The sequence below is a fragment of the Temnothorax americanus genome, unplaced genomic scaffold (assembly GCF_048541705.1).
Source record: "Temnothorax americanus isolate GAGA-0224 unplaced genomic scaffold, ASM4854170v1 Scaffold107, whole genome shotgun sequence".
Lineage (NCBI taxonomy): Eukaryota > Metazoa > Arthropoda > Insecta > Hymenoptera > Formicidae > Temnothorax > Temnothorax americanus.
Window position 1 is genome coordinate 1 of NW_027509239.1, and position 22,603 is coordinate 22,603.

The 22,603-nt window shown below is 32.8% G+C and overlaps 1 protein-coding gene, 1 long non-coding RNA gene and 2 pseudogenes across 6 annotated transcripts; 1 reads left to right on the forward strand and 3 right to left on the reverse strand.

Moving 5' to 3' along the window:
• Nucleotides 1-3,662: 3,662 nt before the first annotated feature.
• LOC143904497 (fatty acid synthase-like) lies at nucleotides 3,663-6,089 on the reverse strand (annotated as a pseudogene). Its single transcript, XR_013258930.1, has 4 exons — nucleotides 6,081-6,089; nucleotides 5,693-5,949; nucleotides 5,256-5,487; nucleotides 3,663-4,115 (listed from the first exon to the last, which is right to left on the reverse strand). The product of XR_013258930.1 is annotated as a fatty acid synthase-like (transcript).
• A 1,953-nt stretch (nucleotides 6,090-8,042) lies between these two features.
• LOC143904553 (uncharacterized) lies at nucleotides 8,043-8,574 on the forward strand (annotated as a pseudogene).
• A 6,426-nt stretch (nucleotides 8,575-15,000) lies between these two features.
• Nucleotides 15,001-19,726, reverse strand: LOC143904506 (uncharacterized). Of its 2 annotated transcripts, none has more exons than XM_077419244.1 (6): nucleotides 18,249-19,726; nucleotides 17,364-17,532; nucleotides 17,042-17,237; nucleotides 16,477-16,671; nucleotides 16,195-16,325; nucleotides 15,001-15,172 (listed from the first exon to the last, which is right to left on the reverse strand). In XM_077419244.1, exons 1-6 carry the CDS (start codon nucleotides 18,434-18,436, stop codon nucleotides 15,131-15,133), a joined length of 921 nt encoding a protein of 306 aa, XP_077275370.1. In that variant the 5' UTR covers nucleotides 18,437-19,726; the 3' UTR covers nucleotides 15,001-15,130. The 2 variants fall into 2 exon arrangements, with proteins under 2 accessions (XP_077275370.1, XP_077275379.1); XM_077419253.1 differs by lacking the exon at nucleotides 15,001-15,172 and adding an exon at nucleotides 15,428-15,541.
• A 394-nt stretch (nucleotides 19,727-20,120) lies between these two features.
• On the reverse strand, nucleotides 20,121-21,308 carry LOC143904539 (uncharacterized). Of its 3 annotated transcripts, none has more exons than XR_013258944.1 (3): nucleotides 21,105-21,119; nucleotides 20,549-21,018; nucleotides 20,121-20,237 (listed from the first exon to the last, which is right to left on the reverse strand). It is a non-coding gene; the product is annotated as an uncharacterized LOC143904539 (long non-coding RNA). The 3 variants fall into 3 exon arrangements; XR_013258940.1 differs by having other exon boundaries at nucleotides 20,549-21,035; XR_013258939.1 differs by having other exon boundaries at nucleotides 20,549-21,308.
• Nucleotides 21,309-22,603: the final 1,295 nt, after the last annotated feature.

Genomic DNA, 22,603 nt, shown 5'->3' on the forward strand with positions numbered 1-22,603 from the left:
ACAGACCAACGCTTGTAAAAATGTCGTTCAGGCCAAATTAAAATCAAAAAAATACTATGACAGGAAAATTAATCCTCAAACCTTTAAACCTGGAGATCATGTGTTCCTATTAAAAGGACCGAAACCTGGAAAATTCGGAGACCAATACACCGGTCCTCACGAAGTTTTAGAAATATTGAATAAAAACAACGTGAAAATCAAAATCAAGAAAAATAGCCGAGTTGTACACCCCAACCGATTGCGAACCTCCCATATCAAACCAATAGATAAATAAATAAATAAATAGATAATCAAATAACCAAATAAATAAATAAGTAAATAAATAATAAGGGATATATATATATATTTTTTTTTCTCTCTTTCTTAAAATAATTATTGTTACAGTTAAATGCATTAGAGAATAACGTATGGTTGTCTTCTTTCAAAAAAAAAAGGGAAAAGAGATATAGAGGACCTATATATTCCCCTCCTCTTTCCTTGAAATATCTACTGCAAGAAAACGAATCTTGAAACCCACGGTACGTACCCAATAACGTTCCATGAGTTATCTCATGAAGAACAATCTGCTAGGCGCTTGCCCCCCCTTCTTTTTCTCCCTGTCAGCTTATATGACTCCATACTAAGCGAGACGCATAACAATTCAATTGCGTCCAGCAAGGGCCAATCTGCAACACATATCAAAGGGTACACAAAGAGTCAGGCCAGCAGAGCCCGACTAAACCAAGAGTGGGAATCTCAGCGGTCACCACACGGGTAAAATAATAGTTACCCTAAGCGGAGACTCGGCACAAAAAAGGGAAAGCGTAATAAACTTCCCGAAACCAGAAACATTCATGTAGTCAACCTATCCCCGTGACCTACGACTCCCGTCTCTTTCCCAAACTTAATCTCTGAACTCTAAAGGAAAAAAGAAGACAACAAAAACAAAAACAAAAAAAAATAAATAAACAAATAAAAGAATACGTATATATATTTTTAAAGAATATATAAATATATAAATATATATATATAATATATATGTATATCGGCATATTTAGTCAATGTATAAGTATTTTTGTATGTATACATGTGCACGTAGAAAGAACTACCCTTTTTTATCATGATATTTCCTTAACTAACCCAACAAGCGCATGTATATGTAATTTCCATAAAAAAAATGTGTATATATATATATACGCGCATCCGAATGTAACGCGTATGTATAAAAATAAGAAGGACGAAGGAATTAAGGAAGGGGTTATGGAGGTCGCCTAATTCTTTCCTCTTTCTTTAAATAAAACCAGAGAAATAAGCGCTATTCGGAGACGAGTGGTCTTCTAGTCTATTTAGGGCTTAGCACCGATTAAGTTATCAACCGACGAAAGAATGAAATCGCTCAAAATTCACTTACTTCCGCAAATGTTGTGTATATACACCCCCAACATTTGTCTAAGGCGGGGGGTGTTACGTCCTGTTGACTCCACGATTTCCTTCTTTCGTGGAATCACTCATCTCATCACACAAAACAGACGGAAACCATAAAATAGCGGCTATCAATTGACGAAGCGGATGCATTCCAACTGTCATCGCTCATTAAATGGTAAATGACGAAACCTTCCAGAAGACTCAAACCTAATAAAATAGGCAAATTATAGACTTGTTTGTCACATCTCATCTAATTCTACGAAATGAAGCACGAAATTTCAATTATCACGAAATTTCATGGCAAAGGGCGCAATAAATTAAAAACGCCATAAGGATCTGGGTGACATCTCGGGTCACGGAAGGGCTAATCTCACGCTTTTCCGTGAAACGCAGATTTGACCTAAGACCCACGCCTCGCGGCGATTGATAAAATTAAGACTCTGGAAGGGACTGTCAAAGGGCAAGATGATAACGTACTCGCCAATGAATAGCCGCTAATTAAAAATTGCTCATAGGCAACGACGATTTTTGGGGAAAGTCACCACGGGATAGGCGGAAAATTGAAACATACGTCACGATCAGAAGAGAACTCTACCCAATCAAATCGGATTAAAACATAATCCCGCCTCCTTAATTTTGTATAAAGATCGCGACTTTGCGCACTTGCACTCACTTCTGATCCAGTCCGAGACGTCTTAAAATTATATTTACCAGCCGTACTTGTCAACTATCATCCAGTTGTATTCCTCAAGTGAAACTAAATTTCTGTCGCGTCGCGAGTCGATTCTGTGCGCGTCAAGACACATCACAGAACCGAGCCGAACCTACCTCTGGGAGAATCCGGCGCAGTCACCTCAGAGATTTCCCAATCACAGCCGTCAACAGTAAGCCCGAGATACCCGCTCGGTTATCTATATACATCCCTACAGTATACTTATATATACGTGTGAATACCATACATGAGAACACGTATATATATTTATATATTTATATAAAACCGTCTTTAAAACTCCTTCTTTTTTTTTTAAATTCAAAATCATAAAATAATTTTAGTGAAGTCGAAAATTCACCGCCGCAAGTCCTTGGGGATAACTATCCGCAATCGGCTATTTCGGAACAGGCGCGCCCGCATAGTGGAGAAACAGCTCCTAGCCTCCTTTTTAACACGCGAACAGTCTCCGCATATCGAACTCGCTATCCCCGATTCTCCCTCTTCCCGATCTCCCTCATCTGCCCGTTGTTCCCTTGCGTATCGGGTGTTCCCCGATACCCCAGAATCTCCCCCCCCCTTTTTTGAACCTTCCTACTCTCCAGTTCCTTCCGAGGAACTTGCGGAGTTCCGGGACAGATCACCCTCTCCCTCCTTTTCTGACTCGAGTATCGAAGTACTCGAGAAATCCTCCCCGCGTTCCCCATCCCCTACTACAGAAATAGTATATGAATGTATAAATCTATAACTAATCGCTAATCAACCATTGTATCGTAATCATAACCCCTTACGTAATCATGAATTTATAACTAACTATTTCTCTAGAATAAATTTAAATATTTTATTCCGATAACTATGTTATTAAATTAATGTTTGAACCCTCGTTTTATATATTCACGCATACATAGTCAACACTTACTCTTTGCAATCTACTCACCAAATGTATCGTTGACGAGCAGAATATCGATCTTTATAAAAATTCTCCCCCATCTTCCGAATTTGTACCAGGACGAATGTCAATCCACACACACACACACACCACACTTCCACGTATTATTATATACAATAATGATTCCTTAATTTGTAATAATATTTGTCTATTCCTTTTACAATAAATGTTCCAATTATTTGATTAAAATAAACGCAATGTTTATTTATTTATAAATAAGACCTCACCCCTCACTACCTCTCTAAATCGCACAAGGTCCGATCCCCGGTAATAGGGATATTATCCTTGACCGAAAACAGGACCGCGAGTGCACGAAAACTCTCAGTAGGCGTAATAGCGTCCCTTCTGGACGTTGACCCACGACTAGAGTTTTCCCGGAAAGTGCATTCGACTCGAGGCACGCGCCCTTCCAGCGTGAACCCGAGATACCATAGAGATCTCGTTACGTCTTCCTTTACCCTCTCCCTCGGATAGCCTATCCTTCGCTATCCGTCGAACCAATGCACCTAAATTTCGGGGTTCTGACGTAACAATACATATGTATTATAATTGTAACAATATAAAAATATATAAATTGCTATAATCACATTTTGAGCAAAGTCAGTGCTAATTAAATTATTTTATTACGAATGTACCTTTGCGATTTGACAAAAGCCACTGGCGGGTTCGGAATGTCCAATATTCGATTTTACCGAGCCCATCAATAAAGGAGTGTTTCTTTTAGAGCATACAGTTTGGTCAATAGACATAACTTCTACGGGATCACCAGCAAGAGTACCAGTTGCATGGGCCTCCATGTAAGATAACTCACTGGGCATGATCTCACATTCCTCGTAAAATGCATTCAACAATATTTTTTGCTTTTCGACCGATGGAAAAGTAATACCTTCTTCTTTAAAACCATCGCAATTTACTTTACCATGTACGAGGGTACATATATTCTTCTTGCATTTTTTGCCTTTTGCAGATATACTACCGCGAACGTATCGCCACGCATATATCCGGTGCCTTCCTCGTCAAAAGGTATACAATAACCATCAGAAGATAGAACCCCTAGAAGGAAATTAATTCATGTTATTAAATAAAGTTCTTCAAGCTTCGATTCAATATCTAAATGTAAGGATAAAAAGGAAGCATGCGGGCTTGCTTATAAAACGTTATAGACAAAGAGTGCGATTGTTTCACAGAGCACATTATTGGATAAACAAAAACGTAAAATAATAACATAATCTTAATATAATATAATTTAATAATTAAATATAATATAATATAATAATATAATAATATAATATATATATATAATATAATATTATTTAATTTAATTTAATTTTAAAACGAACTAATACATTTCAAATAAAAATACTTTTAACACAATCACTTTTTTATTCTCAGGGCAAGCGACAATGATTAAATTAATTGTACGTATGAAACAACTAATTACAATGTAATTCAATTCGTAATTTAGTAGCGTTCTTACAATTCAATATACGTTTAATGCAATATCCTATATCATTAATTGAAATTTATATATTGTTCTGGGACATTACATTTTTTACTGTCTAGACATTGTCATATCTAATTTATTTGCATAATGTATTCACGCATTTACGCATTCACAATAGAAATAATATCCGCTAAACTTTAATATCTGATGCATATGTAAAATCATTTTCAAATGTCAAGCGATGTCAAGTAAACGGAAAAAAAACTAACTACGTCAATGCATAAATGTCAAGGTGCTATGTATGCCAAGTTTGTCTGGAACTTTCCGTCAAGCTTTTGAGTAAAATATCTCTGAAACTTTTAACCAGCTTTCTGATAATTTGAGGGCATTTTTCTGACATAATCGATATAAGCTGTCGATTGCGAGCTGTTTAACCAGTCCGAATAAAATCGGTACAGTCAATTCCGAGATTTTGATTACGTAAAAAGTGATATTTTTTGCGTTCTATTTTCAATTTTACTCATACTAACACATTCAGTGATTTTGTCCCTCAAAAGGTTTTTAGAATTTCTGCGGCGTAAATCTCCGCGCGGGGTAAATATCGGAGTTACCCTAATATAAAGTTTCTTTTGTTGAAATCAAATCCACTCGGACTTTTCATTATCTTCAAACGGACAAATAAAACCTCAACAATAATAATAATTTTTATGACGTAACATACAATATAATAAGATATAATAAATACATACCTAGTTTGTAAAATTGAAATTGGACATGAGGATGAAGACATAAATTGGCGGAAGCGATAATGGCAGCATTGCAACTTCCGGACCGAATTTGCTCGTAAGCTTTCACTATAGCATAGTTACTTGAACTACATGCAGTGTCAATATTATGCGATTGTCCAGTAACGCCAAGCCAGTAAGAAATTCTATTTGCCACGAAAGAAACGTTGCATCCAGTCATAGATAATCTAGCAAACTAATTACAATACATGTTTGTAATAAATAAAAAGTCAAATTTATTTGTAAAATTATTAAAAACTACTTATTGTACAATTTTTTTAAATTTTACATACTAAGGAAACAAATTTCTATATTTGCAACAAGAATTTTACACATAGTTATCATTTTCATAAATAAATTTATATTAATTATGTTGAATATATTAATCAAATATATCTTACCTGAGGTTCAAAAGTAAAATATGATCGAGTCTCTGACACAGAAATTGCTGTAAAAACACTCGTTCTTGTTCCCCGTAATTATTTTGGGTTTACACCCGCATCGATAATTGCTTCGTAAGTATGCTCGAGTAACATTCTAGTCATAGGATCCATTATATGAGCTTCTGTTACGGATATATTGAAAAATTCTGAATCAAATTTCTTGATATTGTTGACTTTACCAAAATTCGATGAGGCATATTATATATATATATAAGCTATATAAGAAATAAATATATTAAAAAGTATAATAACAAGTAAAAAAAGGCTTTGACAGTACAATGCGGTTGACAAAGCATACGTTAACGTAAGTTAACGTTATAATAACTAATATATAATTATATAATACATCGGACATTTCGGTTTTGTTTTAAATAGTCAGATCTTCAGCGGTAACAACTGAATCAAAATAATCTCACACTCTCAAACGAAAAATAATTTCAAAATTTGGTGGTCTACAAGTAGTATAATCTGCGAGAAAATTCAAGTAAAATTTAGATCCTCCGCACAAGACTCTCGTATTGTAACGTACCTATGGGATAACGTAACGTGGATCAACGCACATGAAACGTATCGGTTACGGCGTTGTACGTTTCTTGTGCATTGACTCACGTTATGTTACGTTACGTTACCAGATGAAAGTCTCGTGCGAAGGCTCTTAGCCTGTCTATATAATATCATAGTTTATAATATAATCGAAATAGAAATAACAGTCAGAACTTCAACGACAAGAGAAGTAAATTAAATCACCCATCAATTCATAAAATGCGAAAATAAGGTCATATTTTATAAGAAATACTTATATAACACTGGGAAACACGGATTTTTTGTCGGGCCAATAGCAACTGATTCTGATAGATTTTTTTGCCGTAGAATCCGAATCTGAAAACAAAAATAATGAATTGGCTCTATTTTTTAAGAAACTAGCACAACACAAGGGCGCGCGCTACGCGCGCGCCATTTATTCTATTCATTCATTTATAATATATCACTTAAAAGTTTGGAAGTATTATAATTATTTAACACATATAAAATTATAAAGTCCATACTTTATTTATGATAATTAGCGTAACACTTGTGACAGAATTTAATTTTATCTTATAAGGTATATCAAACTATATATATCTATATATTTTTTAAATACGTCCTTTTCAAAGAAGTAACAGGAGGGAAAGTTAAACCTAGGGAGAAAGTAAAATTTCTAAATCTTCTATATACCATTCAATTGATTCGAAATTGAATAATCGAGTTGGAGAAGACAAACGTAATTAAATAAATTAAAGAATAATTTTAAAATATGTCTTTAACTTATATACATATTGAACAAAAATTTTAGACAATAATTGCCAATAAAAAGTTGTTTTATTGTAAGTAAAATTATAACACAATATTAATAATAAAAGGAATAAGAACAAGAAGAAAATTAATTGTAAATATTTTAGATATTTTTTTTACATTTAACATTATTTATATTAAAACATTAAACATTTAACATTAAACATTAAATACTATATTAAATTTTTAACAATTAAAAAAAAACGTTTTTTTCAAAGTAAGAACATTACATTCAAGTAATTTTCTTATTCTTAAAAAAATATATAAACGATAATAAATAAATAAATAAATATTATAAATACGTACAATACGTTATTATAAATACGTACAAGTATACATAGGTAAAAGAGAGCATTAATATAGACGGTATTACAAGATATTTTGTAGTATTCCACATTGTTTCTGCTCTCTTTCCCATCATCCTTCTCTGACTCTTCTCCCAATTGATTTTTATTTAATAATTTAAATTAAAGCAAATTTTAACGTAAAAATATAAGTCAAAGATGATTTTAATTTAACAATATAAGTAAATTAAAGTTAATTTTAATTTAAGTTATTATTTATAACATTAGTTAATAAAAAAGACACTAAATACAAGCCTAACATTTATGGCGACACAATTACAATTATACGTACTATTGGAAATACCTCGTCATATAAGATTAAAAAATGGGAAGGAAAAGTTGTTTCTACAAAACAAGATGAATTGGACAGTATCATAACGACAATGAATATACAGATTGATAATCCAATATCTGTTTTAAATCAGGATGTTTCAAGAACATTTTTAGTTACTTCTAAACCCGATAAAAAGTATAATTTATTTATGAAAGCTATTCTCTTTTGGATACCATTGAAAATAATTATAAGGAGGATTTCTATATAGTCGAAGAAGAATACAATAAATTAAGGATATACTCATTGACTTATAAAAGTTAACTTTCCGTCAACTTTTCGTTAATTATGCTCTTTAACAAATGAAGAAGCCTGCGAGATAATGTCGGACATGGCAAAAGTGCCAAAAAATTGCAAAAGAGCGTTTACTTTACATGAATACACATTCTACCCTAATCCAAATTACAGGTCTTATGAGGGAAGATGTACACGCGCTAAATATCTTCATGTTTCTATAAATCATAATAAAAATAATGCAAATGCTGAAAGAATATTTTCAAATAACTGAAAACAAAAAACAGGGAACCAACGCAGCATATAACGCTATATTTGAAAAAATAATTCGCACTACTTTCGAATTGAATAATGTAACCAAGACGGTCCACAAGCTAAGATCTACACAAAGTGAATGTACTAATTTGATTAATGAACTGAAAGATGAAATTGATTTGCATGATGCCAGTTGTATTGATGTTTTCCGTAACGAAGCCGCGGAGTTGGAAAAGAAAATAGCGCAGGAAAGTGGCTTGGGAAAGGCTTTAGCTAAAAACGTGCAGTAGCTTCAGAAGACCGTTGACTTCTTTGATTTAGTTTGTCAATCTGGTAGTGTTTAGCCTGGGACATTTTTCAGTGGCGTTGGAAACCGCTTTCTTTACCACTGTTTCTTGTATATCAAATTCCCTCTTTGCGCACTGTATAGCGAATTTCCCGTAATTTTTGAGTAACATGCTGACACTTGTGCCGATGCTTTTCCTTCTCCCATGTCAACTCCTTAATTTAATGTATTTTTATATGAGTATGTCCTTAATTTATTGTATTCTTTTTCGACTATATTGAAATCCTCCTTATAATAATTTTCAATGGTATCCAAAAGAAAGTAGCTTTCATAAATAAATTATATTTTTCATCAGGTTTATAGAAGTAACTAAAAATGTTCTTAAAACGTCCTGATTTAAAACAGATATTGGATTATCAATCTGTATATTCATCGTCATTATGATACTGTCCAATTCATCTTGTTTTGTAGAAACAATTTTTTCTTTCCATTTTTTAGTTCCTGGAAACGTTAAAGATGAATATTTTATCACGCGATCACAGATGATTTCACCCATTCGGCTTTCAGTCGTTGCTCGACTTTTTATCGTACCGTACACTCACATGTATTTTGAATTACAAAACAATTACACATGTACGACGTTTACACCTTTATAAATACGTACAAGTATACACAGGTAAAAGAGAGCATTAATATAGACGGTATTACAAAATATTTTGTAGTAATCCACATTATTTCTGCTCTCTCCCCCATCATCCTTCTCTGACTCTTCTCCCAATTGATTTTTATTTAATGATTTAAATTAAAGCAAATTTTAACGTAAAAATATAAGTCTGAAGTTGCTGCACGTTTTTAACTAAAGCCTTTCCCAAGCCACTTTCCTGCGCTATTTTCTTTTCCAACTCCGCGGCTTCGTTACGGAAAACATCAATACAACTGGCATCATGCAAATCAATTTCATCTTTCAGTTTATTAATCAAATTAGTACATTCACTTTGTGTAGATCTTAGCTTGTGGACCGTCTTGGTTACATTATTCAATTCGAAAGTAGTTCGAATTATTTTTTCAGCGTTATATGCTGCGTTGGTTCCCTGTTTTTTGTTTTCAGTTATTTGAAAATATTCTTTCAGCATTTGCATTATTTTTATTATGTTTTATAGAAACATGAAGATATTTAGCGCGTGTACATCTTCCCTCATAAGACCTGTAATTTGGATTAGGGTAGAATGTGTATTCATGTAAAGTAAACGCTCTTTTGCAATTTTTGGCACTTTTGCCATGTCCGACATTATCTCGCAGGCTTCTTCACTTGTTAAAAAGCATAATTAACAAAAAGTTGACGGAAAGTTAACTTTTATAAGTCAATGAGTATATCCTTAATTTATTGTATTCTTCTTCGACTATATAGAAATCCTCCTTATAATTACTTTTAATGGTATCCAAGAGAATAGCTTTCATAAATAAATTATACTTTTTATTGGGTTTAGAAGTAACTAAAAATGTTCTTGAAACATCCTGATTTAAAGCAGATATTGGATTATCAATCTGTATATTCATCGTCGTTATGATACTGTCCAATTCATCTTGTTCTGTAGAAACAACTTTTCCTTCCCATTTTTTAATCTTATATGACAAGGTATTTCCAATAGTACGTATAATTGTAATTGTGTTGCCATAAATGTCAGGCTTGTATTTAATGTTTTCTTTATTAACTAATGTTATAAATAATAACTTAAATTAAAATTAACTTTAACTTACTTATATTGTTAAATTAAAATCATCTTTGACTTATATTTTTACGTTAAAATTTGCTTTAATTTAAATTATTAAATAAAAATCAATTGGGAGAAGAGTCAGAGAAGGATGATGGGGGAGAGAGCAGAAACAATGTGGAATACTACAAAATATCTTGTAATACCGTCTATATTAATGCTCTCTTTTACCTGTGTATACTTGTACGTATTTATAAAGGTGTAAACGTCGTACATGTGTAATTGTTTTGTAATTCAAAATACATGTGAGTGTACGGTACGATAAAGAGTCGAGCAACGACTGAAAGCTGAATGGGTGAAATCATCTGTAATCGCGTGATAAAATATTCATCTTTAACGTCTCCAGGAACTAAAAAATGGAAAGAAAAAATTGTTTCTACAAAACAAGATGAATTGGACAGTATCATAACGACGATGAATATACAGATTGATAATCCAATATCTGTTTTAAATCAGGACGTTTTAAGAACATTTTTAGTTACTTCTATAAACCTGATGAAAAGTATAATTTATTTATGAAAGCTACTCTCTTGGATACCATTGAAAATAATTATAAGGAGGATTTCAATATAGTCGAAAAAGAATACAATAAATTAAGGACATACTCATATAAAAATACATTAAATTAAGGAGTTGACATGGGAGAAGGAAAGGCATCGGCACCAGTGTCAGCATGCTACTCAAAAGTTACGGGAAATTCGCCATACAGTGCGCAAAGAGGGAATTTGATATACAAGAAACAGTGGTAAAGAAAGCGGTTTCCAACGCCACTGAAAAATGTCCCAGACTAAACACTACAAGATTGACAAACCAAATCAAAATTTTACTAACTGAGTTAGGAGATAAAATTCGCAAAATAGAAAACCAGTTTGACTGTTTGGATAAATTATGGCGACAACTGAAAGAAAAGGAAAAAAAATATGGAGTAAACATTAAATTTGCATCTTAATTGAAACAAAATTGCAAAAAACTTATCGAACGAGTGAAGCATCGACAGAATATGTTCCTCCTCCTAAGGGACTTGTATAATGTCTGTGTGCAGAAAGCTTTCAACGATGTGCTTTCTTTAAGACAATATAAGAGCATTGTGATGATCGATCATACAAATAAACTGCTTGATTTACATGTGAGTGTACGGTATGATAAAGAGTCGAGCAACGACTGAATGGGTGAAATCATCTGTGATCGCGTGATAAAACATCCATCTTTAAGATCTCCTGGAGCTAAAATACTGTTTTGAAGAGAATTCTTGCCATGAAAATTTTTGATCAGGATGACATGATCAACATTTTCCCAAAGTTTCAAACAAATCCGCTGAGAATCCATTTCCGTAGGTTCTTGTGCGGGGTCCTTTGTAAGATTAACACGCGACGTCTTTTAAAATTCAAAGCCGAACTACAACTGACTCGAATTTAGCCGCATGCATACACACACACACACACACACACACACACACACACACACACACACACACACACACACACACACACACACACACACACACACACACACACACACACACGTGTCTGTGTGTATACATACGTGCGGAAATAATCGCGTTCAAAACGTTTAATGTTTTTTCTAAATAAAGAAAGATCATTATAAACGTGTTGTACAAATGTTTTCTTTAATTAATAACACTCTTTTACTATAAAATGTGCATGTTTTATTTATTAAATTAATTAGATTTAATTAAATAGAATGTAAAATTAAACAAGTTTAATTGAATAATTCAATTTAACTACTTGAAAATACTCCCACATATGTAATTATTAAATGAGCGAGGGAAGTAGAGGGAGAGAAGAAGAGGGAAGAGATACTATTCCTACAATTTTTCATAAAAGTAAAATGTGTCGCATCGTTTATATTAAAGAAAATTCAAGATTTATCGTACCATCTCAGCCAGAAATGACCGATGTCTATCGACGTCGATTTGATGAGTCATTTCTCGCTGGGAATTACCAGTTTATGTATACAGAAATGATTTATTCTTAAATTACGCACAAATTACAATCAATACAAATGTATTTGAAACAAGCAAGTTGGAGGAAATTACAGTTTTTTGACCATAAGAATATTCAGATAAAATAACAATTGTTTTAAATTCATAATTAATTTTTAATAAATGTCGATAATCATTTTAGAGCAATTGATCATATCTATTTTATAGCTTAGTACAATAAAGCTAGTTTATTTATTCAGATATCCACATTTCGACTAAGTAGTATTATAGTAATAAAGATATATATATATATATATATATATATATATATATATATATGTAGGTCTGGAAGTATGTTCCGGGACTTTTATTTTTGATATCGGTATATTCCGGGACATTTGGCAGTTTCCAGGACTGTCCTGGAAAAAATTGATGTCCTACGGCATTTTTCGGGACAGTTTTTTGAATCTGATTACATATATATGCGTTATATTCCAGGACTGTACATTTCAAAAAACGTAAACAGTCCCGGAACATACCTCTGGACCTACATATATATATATATATATTATATATATATATATATATGTAGGTCCGAAAGTATGTTCCGGGACTTTTATTTTTGATATCGGTATATTCCAGGACAGCATATTTCAAAAAACGTAAAACAGTCCCGGAACATACCTCTGGATCTACATATATATATATATATATTTCATATTAGGATCCTATCTCATAATAAGGCACTTTTCTCTAATAATTAAAGAAAAAGAAAAAAGAGAAAAAAAAGAAAGAAAAGATGCTGAATTACGTGATAAAATATCAAAGCAATAATACATATTTTACCTCAATACGTAACATTCGCGAAAAATATGTTGAATGATTCGCCCATCGGATTAAGACTCTATTAAGCTAAATTAAATAAACTCGATATCGGAATGATACCAGAATATCACATTGTGAACACTAAATTGTATATATTGTGTAAGTACTGAGCGACATATCTAGATGAAAAATCTATCCAGAGTGATAATTGACATACGAGTCGCGCGTTATCCAGCATAATATTAGATCATTAAACGTTAACGAGTGACTAAGATGTACCATGCATGGATATTAATATTATGTGTCCTTAAATGTGTTTAAGGAAAATGATGATTTCTTAAATAATTGTCGTATTCTTATGTCGATAGCAAACAGTCTTAACAACAAACGTAAACTAATCATATCGTGTTCCATAATTGCGTAGTCCTTGTGATGTCACGTGATGGGAGTTAATAATTCTCAACAGGTATAACGTAACAACATTGGTAACGATTGACGATTGGCGACAACGCAACGTAGTTGCCACTGTTACCATTAACCAGAACTTCTTTAGGCTTATCGCTTTGCTGCATACAAGGAGGATAAGACCGATGTTCTCTTTGGCCTTTAGGTCCCTGCGAATTGCTGTTAGACATGGATCGCGGGTATTCCTTCCTTGCTATTCATGGTCGTTTGGTCGCACGAGCCAGCATTACTGCCTAAACAAATATATATAAAAAAATAAAACAATAAATGTTTTTCTTATTTTTCGTCTATATTAATTTTACTTACATTTCAAAGGAGAACTAAAGATATAAGAACTCATTACTCACTCTCTCACTCATTCTCTCTCTCTCTCTCTCTCTCTCTCTCTTTCTCTCTCTTTTTCTCTCTTTTTCTCTCTCTTGTTTTATTATAAATGGGACTTCTTAAGCTTTAAAATGAGATGTCATTCATTACTCTACGATTATTAGTTTCGAAGATCAAAACGTTCAAAGTGTGACATATTTTCGTTGCATCGTCGCATCCGTGGGTACTCCCCATACCGCGGAGAAAGACGTAGTTCTACGTCAAAATTAATTCTGAATATTTTCATACACATATACAAGTGTACATATATCAGTCTACCGATCGAGCAAGACCGAGCAAAATGAGTATAAGACTGCCTCTTTTCATATATATAACCGATCGTCTTGAAGAGATGATAACGCGAGTTCGATACTATAACGGAGGTGAAAGAATAGGCCTACCTTGTCTGGCTAGTATTCATTGGCGTTGAACTTTGTTGCCGCAAGCGCCATTGTAATTGTGACCATCCGGTACTACGCGCATATGTAGAATTTATTATCCCTATAATTTTAACAGGTGGAAAGGAATCCTGGAATAACAACAATTATCAACATTATAAGTTTCAATTATCTTCGAATTGACTTTACAAAAATAAAAATCCATTTATATAATACATACAGAAATAACAGGTAGAATCATTATATTGAAGATTAAAGATTAACAACTTAAAAAAATTGGAAAATTTTGGATTTATCAAAGAGTTTAATCCATTTTACTTTTCTTGTATAGATATAGATAGATTAGATAGATATATTTATTGACTCCCCTCAGGGTTGCAAGGCGTTTTGTAGGGACGTTCCCAACCCTTTACATTCACTTAACCTACCTTAGCCTATCTTACATTTAACCTTACATACTAATCGCCCTGCCTATCTTTACACACACACACACGCTCGCAAGTTCCCTATCTCTGTGGACTTCCGTTTCCGTTTACAAACTCCTCACTCCTCCTCTTTCTCTCATTCACCCCTCCTCTCCCCTACCTCCCACTCCCTTCCATCACCCCCTCCCTTCCTTACTCTCTCTAATTTCCACAGCCATCTCTCCCCCTCCCCTTCTTCCCCCAATACCTCCCCCACCGCTTCCAGCCATGATCTCCCTCCCCCCCAATCTGCACAATCTTCCCACACATGTTCCCACGTCTCCTCCCCCCTCCACACACCCTGCACACTCTTCTCTCCTCTGCCATCCAATGTTTCACCCCCCTCATACCACCTCCCAGCCTGTATCTAGCCACCCTCTGCCACCTATTTTCTCCCCAGTTCTTTTTTACTTTTCTTGTATTGGTTCTGTAAAAGAAAAAAAAAGTATTTATTTATTTATACACAATATTTTTATGTAAATAACAAACTTTTTACGATTTATCACTACTATCACAGATTATAACATCAGACACAAGACGATACTTAATAAAATTTTTGCAATATATATTAATAAAGAAACCTTTTTCTGTAAAACACTTGCAATTGATAAATCAAATGTGTAAAATATATCTAAGAAAAATTTTCTTTTTATTTCTTTCATAAAAAAATCTATTTATATACCATATACCCATGTAACAGCGTCATAACTCAAAAAATAGAAAATTGTAATTATTTATACAGTTGGAATAGTTTTTGTACAAAACTTTAAACTGGTAAATTGTTATATCATCTGTTCTGTAATTTAAAAAACTCACCATCAAAAAGCGTTAATGTCATTGCATTTTGTAGTAAAAAATGTACAAAAAAGTAAAAAAAGTGAATGTTTTTGTAAAAAAAAAGTAAATGCTTCATGATTACTATTATTGATTACTTTACCAAAATATATCAATGTTTTTATTGTAAAATATTTAGTACCCGAATAACAGTAATTCAAATTTTTAAATAACGAACAAACAGTATTTCATTCAAAAAATATTTTTACTATAATACGTTTTGTATAATAATAATAATTATTATGTATTTTATTGCTTTAGATGTCATAATCTGAAATAGTAGTATTGAATTATGAAAAGTAATATGATTACTACATGTCTGAAATATACTTACAAACGTATTTAAAAAAATTATTGTCACAAATAAAAACAATGACATTAGTTTAGAAGAAAAAGCAGTTTAGTGAGCTTTCAGTAATTCTTTATTATGATAGACTTTTATATTTAGATCTGGAAATAAATCAAAAATAAGAACCAGTTATACTAAAAAATTACTGAGCATTCTCACTGAAATGCTTTTTTTTACAATAGTCATTTGTAATAAATTTTACAGTAAACAGAAGATAAATTCTCGAAATTATAGTTATTGTTATTAATGTATATTTGTATGTTTACCTGTACTGAATTTCCTTCAGAACACCTTTTTTTAAGTGAACGAGACACCTTTATCACTGTCTCCAAAGGTAAACAACCATCTACCCGTTTTATGTCTCTCAAATTTTGAATCAAAAAATATGGCGGCTCGGCTGTAACATATATTGCACACTTATTATAAAAATAAAAACACTCATTAAAGATCAATTTAAATTTTACCAAAGTATATAAAAAAATAGTTTTAAAATATTATTTGATTATCTTATATAAAGTATAAATTTAATAAATTGCAAAACTACTTACCCGTTTGCATTACACCAATTGCTTCCATTTTATCACCTTTGTTAAAGTCAAATTTGTCATATTCATCTTCCTTAAAATTTATTATATAAACTTGTAATTTAAACTCTCCATCAGTTAATGATCCACAACCAACAAGCTTATTAAATTTATTGTGATGCACGGCTCCAAATTTGGTTTTTACATATCCAACCAAAACTTGTAAAAAATAATTATAATTTTAAATAATATATTAAAAACAAATTATATTTTAGTTATATATATATATATATATATATGCGTGCGTGCGTGCGTGCGTGCGTGCGTGTGTGTGTGTGTGTGTGTGTGTGTGTGTGTGTGTGTGTGTGTGTGTGTGTGTGTGTGTGTGTGTGTGTGTGTGTGTGTGTGTGTGTGTGTGTGTGTGTGTGTGTGTGTGTGTGTGTGTGTGTGTGTGTGTGTGTGTGTGTGTGTGTGTGTGTGTGTGTGTGTGTGTATGTGTGTGTGTACATAAATATATGTATGAAATATTACATAAATATAATATATAAATATATATCATGCAAATAATAATAAATGTGAGGAAACTTACTGACTCGTTTTGAAGTATTTATAACTTCATTAAATTTTACACGCTCTGGTAGTACATCTGATACAGTGTTAAACTCATATTTACCCAAACAGCTAACAACAGTATTTGAACAAATTTGCAATTCATACGGTACATTGCCACTGTTGTAATAAGCAAATTTAGGTGGACGAGCCATTGCTCCGTCTAAATGAATAATCTAGAAAATAAATAATTTCACAAGTTAATAATAATTGTAATACATTATGATGCGTTTAATAAATCATATATATATATATATATATATATATATATATATATATATATATATATTTAAAACATTTACAGAATTTGGCTGTATATGGAATTCAACATTTTCGATAATTTCGTTCCATACAACGACTTGTATTCGTTTGGTCTTTCCATTATTCAAGTAAAACTTGAAAAACTTATATTGTTTATCATCTCCAATTTTACGTGGAGCTTCTATACCGTCCACATATCCGACAATCTCTCTATTAAAATACCATTATTATAAATGTATGATAGTTACAAAATATACTTTTAAAAAAATTAATTTATAATAATAAAAATTTGATATTTAAGGCTCCTGTTCACTCACTGCAGTCATCTTGGATTGATGACGTCAGAAGCGAGAAAATCATGAAAGTATATCATAAAAATTCTTATGATTTATACTAAAATAAAGATGCTTTTTAATAAAATACCATTTGTAAACGATAAAATAGATTTGTGAAATACACCGAAACATCCCCTTTTATATGAGTAATCCACATTTGTCGAAGTGAATGTTGTCTAATCAAGAACGAAAACAAGCCGTTAGTTGTCGAATTGAAATAAGTATGTGCCTGCACATATTAAATCACAATAAAGTGGATATCTTCGATGTATTTTAACACTATCACAATAATTTTAAATGTAAAAACACTGCATTAAAATAAAAAATAACGCTGTAAATTGCAAGGATAATTTTGCTTTGACGTGTCATTTTTCACGCCTTATAGTTCACAGTTTTGTCAAGTGTGACGCTGTCTGTGCGAAAACGCGGAATTGGCTCGCGAGCCAGCAGGAGCCTTAATTATGTTAATATTTAATATTTAATTTACTATTCAATATTTAATATTTAGGATTCAAATCAATGAAATTTAATAATTATAAAAAAAATATTAAACATTTTTATTAAGAATACTTTATATAAAATAGTACTTACACTGTTCTATCATACATTTGAATGTGCTCTAGATCCTCATCTGCTGTTAGCATGTTTGCACCCTTTAATTTTTGAAATCTGGATAATTGATTATCTTCTGTTACATCAACGTTGGTGTAATTATCAGAGAATTTATTTGTTCCATCAACGTTGGAGCAATTACCAGATAATTGATTGGCCTTCCCCATGTCGATGTATATGTCTTTTTTATAGTAATAATTTATGAAAAAATTAAATTATTAGTGTAACAAATCAGTAAATAAGTAACATTTGTACAAATTACTTTATGTAATTGTATTATTCAAAACAAGTAGAAACTTGCACATTGCTTCCTCAGTTTTTAAGTGTGCAAGTAGAAACTTGTGTGCACATTACTTTCTTATAGTTTTTAAATGTGCAAGTAAAAACTTGTACATTGCTTCCTCATAGTTTTTAAGTGTGCAAATAGAAACTTGTTTAAATGAACAAGTAGAAACTTGTACATTGCTTCCTTATAGTTTTTAAGTGTGCAAGTAGAAATCTGCACATTACTTCCTCTATGGGGAAGCCTGTTTTTTAATGCATAATTATTAGTAGATATTTATTAATTTGACTTCCTCATAGAGGAAGCAATGTGCAAGTTTCTACTTGCACACTTAAAAACTATAAGAAAGCAATGTACAAGTTTCCACTTGCACACTTAAAAACTATAAGAAAGCAATGTAAAAGTTTCCACTTGCACACTTAAAAACTATAAGAAAGCAATGTACAAGTTTCTACTTGTACATTTAAAAACTATGAGGAAGCAATGTACAAAGTTTCTACTTGCACATTGAAAAACTGAGAAAGCAATGTACAAGTTTCTTCTTGTACACTTTTTTTTTATAGATAGAGTGTCATTAAAGATACTTACACATTTTTTAAACAGAAATCGGTAACCCTCTCACCGATTCTCGCAAAATTCAAAACAACCTTCTTTTAATAATATTCTATATAAAATTACATGTACATCTTATACACTTTTTAAGCAGAAATCGATAATCCTTTCACCGATCCTCGCCAAATTCACTAACAATCTTCCTTTAATAATACTCTATCTTCAAACTTAAGGTAAACCGAGGCGAATTGGATCAATATAAGTTTTAAGATAGTTTTTGTTAATGTTTTTTTTCAAACAAGCTATTTTAGCGTGTTAATTAATAATCCGATTTGCCTTGGTCTACGTTATATATTTTTTAAGCAGAAATCGGTAACCCTTTCACCAATCTTTGCAAAATTCAAAACAACCTTCTTTTAATAATACGTTCTATATATAAGATTACATGTATAACTTGTACATTTTTTAGGCAAAAATCAGTAACCCCTTCACCGATCATTGCCAAATTCAACACCAACCTACCTTTAACGATACTCTATCCATAAAATAAAAATTAAACTCGATATCTCAAAATTTGCGAAAATTAGGGCAATCATATAGATTTTTTAAAACAGAACTTGGTAACCCCACCTCAAATCCCAATCTCTTGCAGAACAGATTCTCCTCGTACATGCCACTTCTTCTTCATTACCGAAATTCATATATAAACATAGTGTAAACTTTATTTACATACCCACAATATACATATGGTTCTGTACAGAATATCTATATACATATAAAAACAATTAGTCGTGGTAGTGACTAGCATTTTATAACTCAAGAACGGCTGGACAGATTTTAATGATCTATGATTTGTTAGATTCGTCTCCGCCCCGAATAGCAGAATAACAAAAAAAAATTAAAGAAATACCGGGGCCCGGACAAAGCCCGGCGGGGCATGCTAGTCCTATATATAACAGTATGTAATATTGACATAAAACCTGAAAGCCTAAACTGGTAATATTTTTCGACACTCCTTCATAGTTGATGACTGGATTGGGATTATTTGAAGCTAAGTCGTACATTCGTATATGCTGATATCCAGCGGCAGCTACAACATACTTGTCTGGTGTAATATCTAATGCATTGACTTGCTGTAAAACTCATTAAGAAAATTCAAAAAATACCTCAAAAAGTTCCTTACTTATAATTGCAACATATATACAATTTTAAACAGAATAAATCACATTTACTTTGCCAGTCAAATAATAAACAGCAATGGAAATATTAATCGACTCTACTGGCCAATTATAATTGTCAAGACAATACGACCATGATTTGGTACAATTATTGTCAAGACGCATTTTAACCAAAAATTTGGTCCTTATAAATTGATGTAATCTTTGATACTTATATATAAAATTTTGAGTTAAAAATATTATTTCTTTCACATAGCGAAGGATACAGAATCCGTGTGTTGGCACGTACGTTGACAGACACCCGTATGCGGTTGCCATATTTTGATAGTATGATCATAACCTCCCGTAACAAAAATTACTTGTTCGTTGCTAATCACACAGTCGAGAGTCATCCTCAATTTATTAATGATCTCTCAAAATTAAATTATTAATTTATTTCAAACAAAATTCATTATTATAGTAAAATTATAATATTGATATATACTGAAATGTTTACACTTTCACACACCAAACTATAAATATTTCTTTCTCTCTTGGATTTCTTCTTCCTTTTCTTCGTCTTTATACTTGTTTCCTCTTCTTTGAATCTTTCTTAATCTTTCTTCTTTAGTTAATGGTAGCGCCCGATGTCCCACAGTAGAGAATGGGTGCTGATGGGTGCCAAGGGTTTTCATGGGCAGTGAAATGCACAGGGTACGGTCACGATATTTTCCGCGTAATGCCCGATCTACAATAGCTGTAGTAAGCCTCAAGCTGTAAGAAATTGACCAATTACAGGCGAATGTGAGGAGAATAATCGACTGTGATTGGTCAATTTCTTACATCTTGAGGCTTACTACAGCTTACTACAGCTATTGTAGATCGGGCATAACCAATCAAAAGTGCGAATATGCGTAACCAAAAATGCGAAACGCTCTCTCTCTCTTCAAACAAGATCTCGCGTCGAAAATGACGTCATAAAATAAAACGTTTTGATTGGATAACTTATGACGCGGCGTCGTGACGCGACGCGCGACGCGTATAGTGGGAACGCAGCAGAAATGCATGTTCTACCGTTAAGCCCCTTGCACAATGCCAGGCAACAGGCAATAGAAACAGAAAATAACCAAAAAATCGTTAAAAAATTCAAGTGCTATGATTGGTTGGTAACATGCAATAAGCACAGAATTTCCAACGTGATGGAAACTCTGTGTCTATCGCCTGTGTCACTGTTTATTCTGCATTTATACATGATTTCTGATTTCTATTCCCTGTTCCTATTGCCTATTGTCTAGCATTGTGCAAGGGGCTTTAGACGCCGTGCCGTCGTAAAGCCCGGTGTCCACGATGCAAAAACTATGTCCAAGTTTCGGTTTAAGCCAATGAAACTGCTGCTTTTCCGTAAGAGCTGCAAGTTGATTGGCTTAAACCGAAACTTGGACCAAGTTCTTGCATCGTGGACACCGGGCATTAGAGGCGTTCAGGCATAATCCCACGGATGGTAGCTTCGCACCACCGGCCGCTCGACCGAGTGCGTGAACCAAATGTCCGAACTTGCGGTTCCTCTCGTACTGAGCAAGATTACTATCGCAATGACTGGTCATCAGTAGGGTCGTAAAACTAACCTGTCTCACGACGTAAAAACGCGAAAAATACATGCCATGTGACTTCGGCCTTAAGCCGGTATTTAATCAGATCTTAAGGCCATCGCACACAAAATGCATAGCTTAAAGCAGGGAGCACACACTTCTGCACAACGCATAATGCGTAAGCATAAGAAAATTGATTGGTCTATTTCCTTATGCACATGTGTATGGACCAATCAATTTTCTTATGCTTACGTATTATGCGTTGTGCAGAAGTGTGTGTCCGGGCCCTAACATAAGCGTAGCATAAGACCGCTGGACCAATGAGCATCTTATGTAAATCAATATGGCGACTTTATGCTGGATGCTCATTGGTTTAGCGGTCTTATGCTATGCTTATGCTGAGCTATGCATTTTGTGTGCGATGGCCTTTATTTCAAGACCGTCTTAAGTAATGGCCTAATTTACACCAATCACTTGATACGCGTATTAATTAAATAGTAAATAACTAGTGAATTAGTTTGATTATTGGCTGATCAGCTCAAATATACTATTCGATACGCGTATCATGAGATCGGTGTAAATTAGACCAATGTCTTAAGATACTAATATGGCTCTGTGATTGGTTCATAACCTTTAAGATTGTACTTAAGATGGTCTTAAATATAAGAAGGCCGGTATTCATAGTCGGTTTTGATATTTAAGACCATCTTAAGTATAATCGAGTCGTGGGTCGTAGATCGTAGGAAACTGACC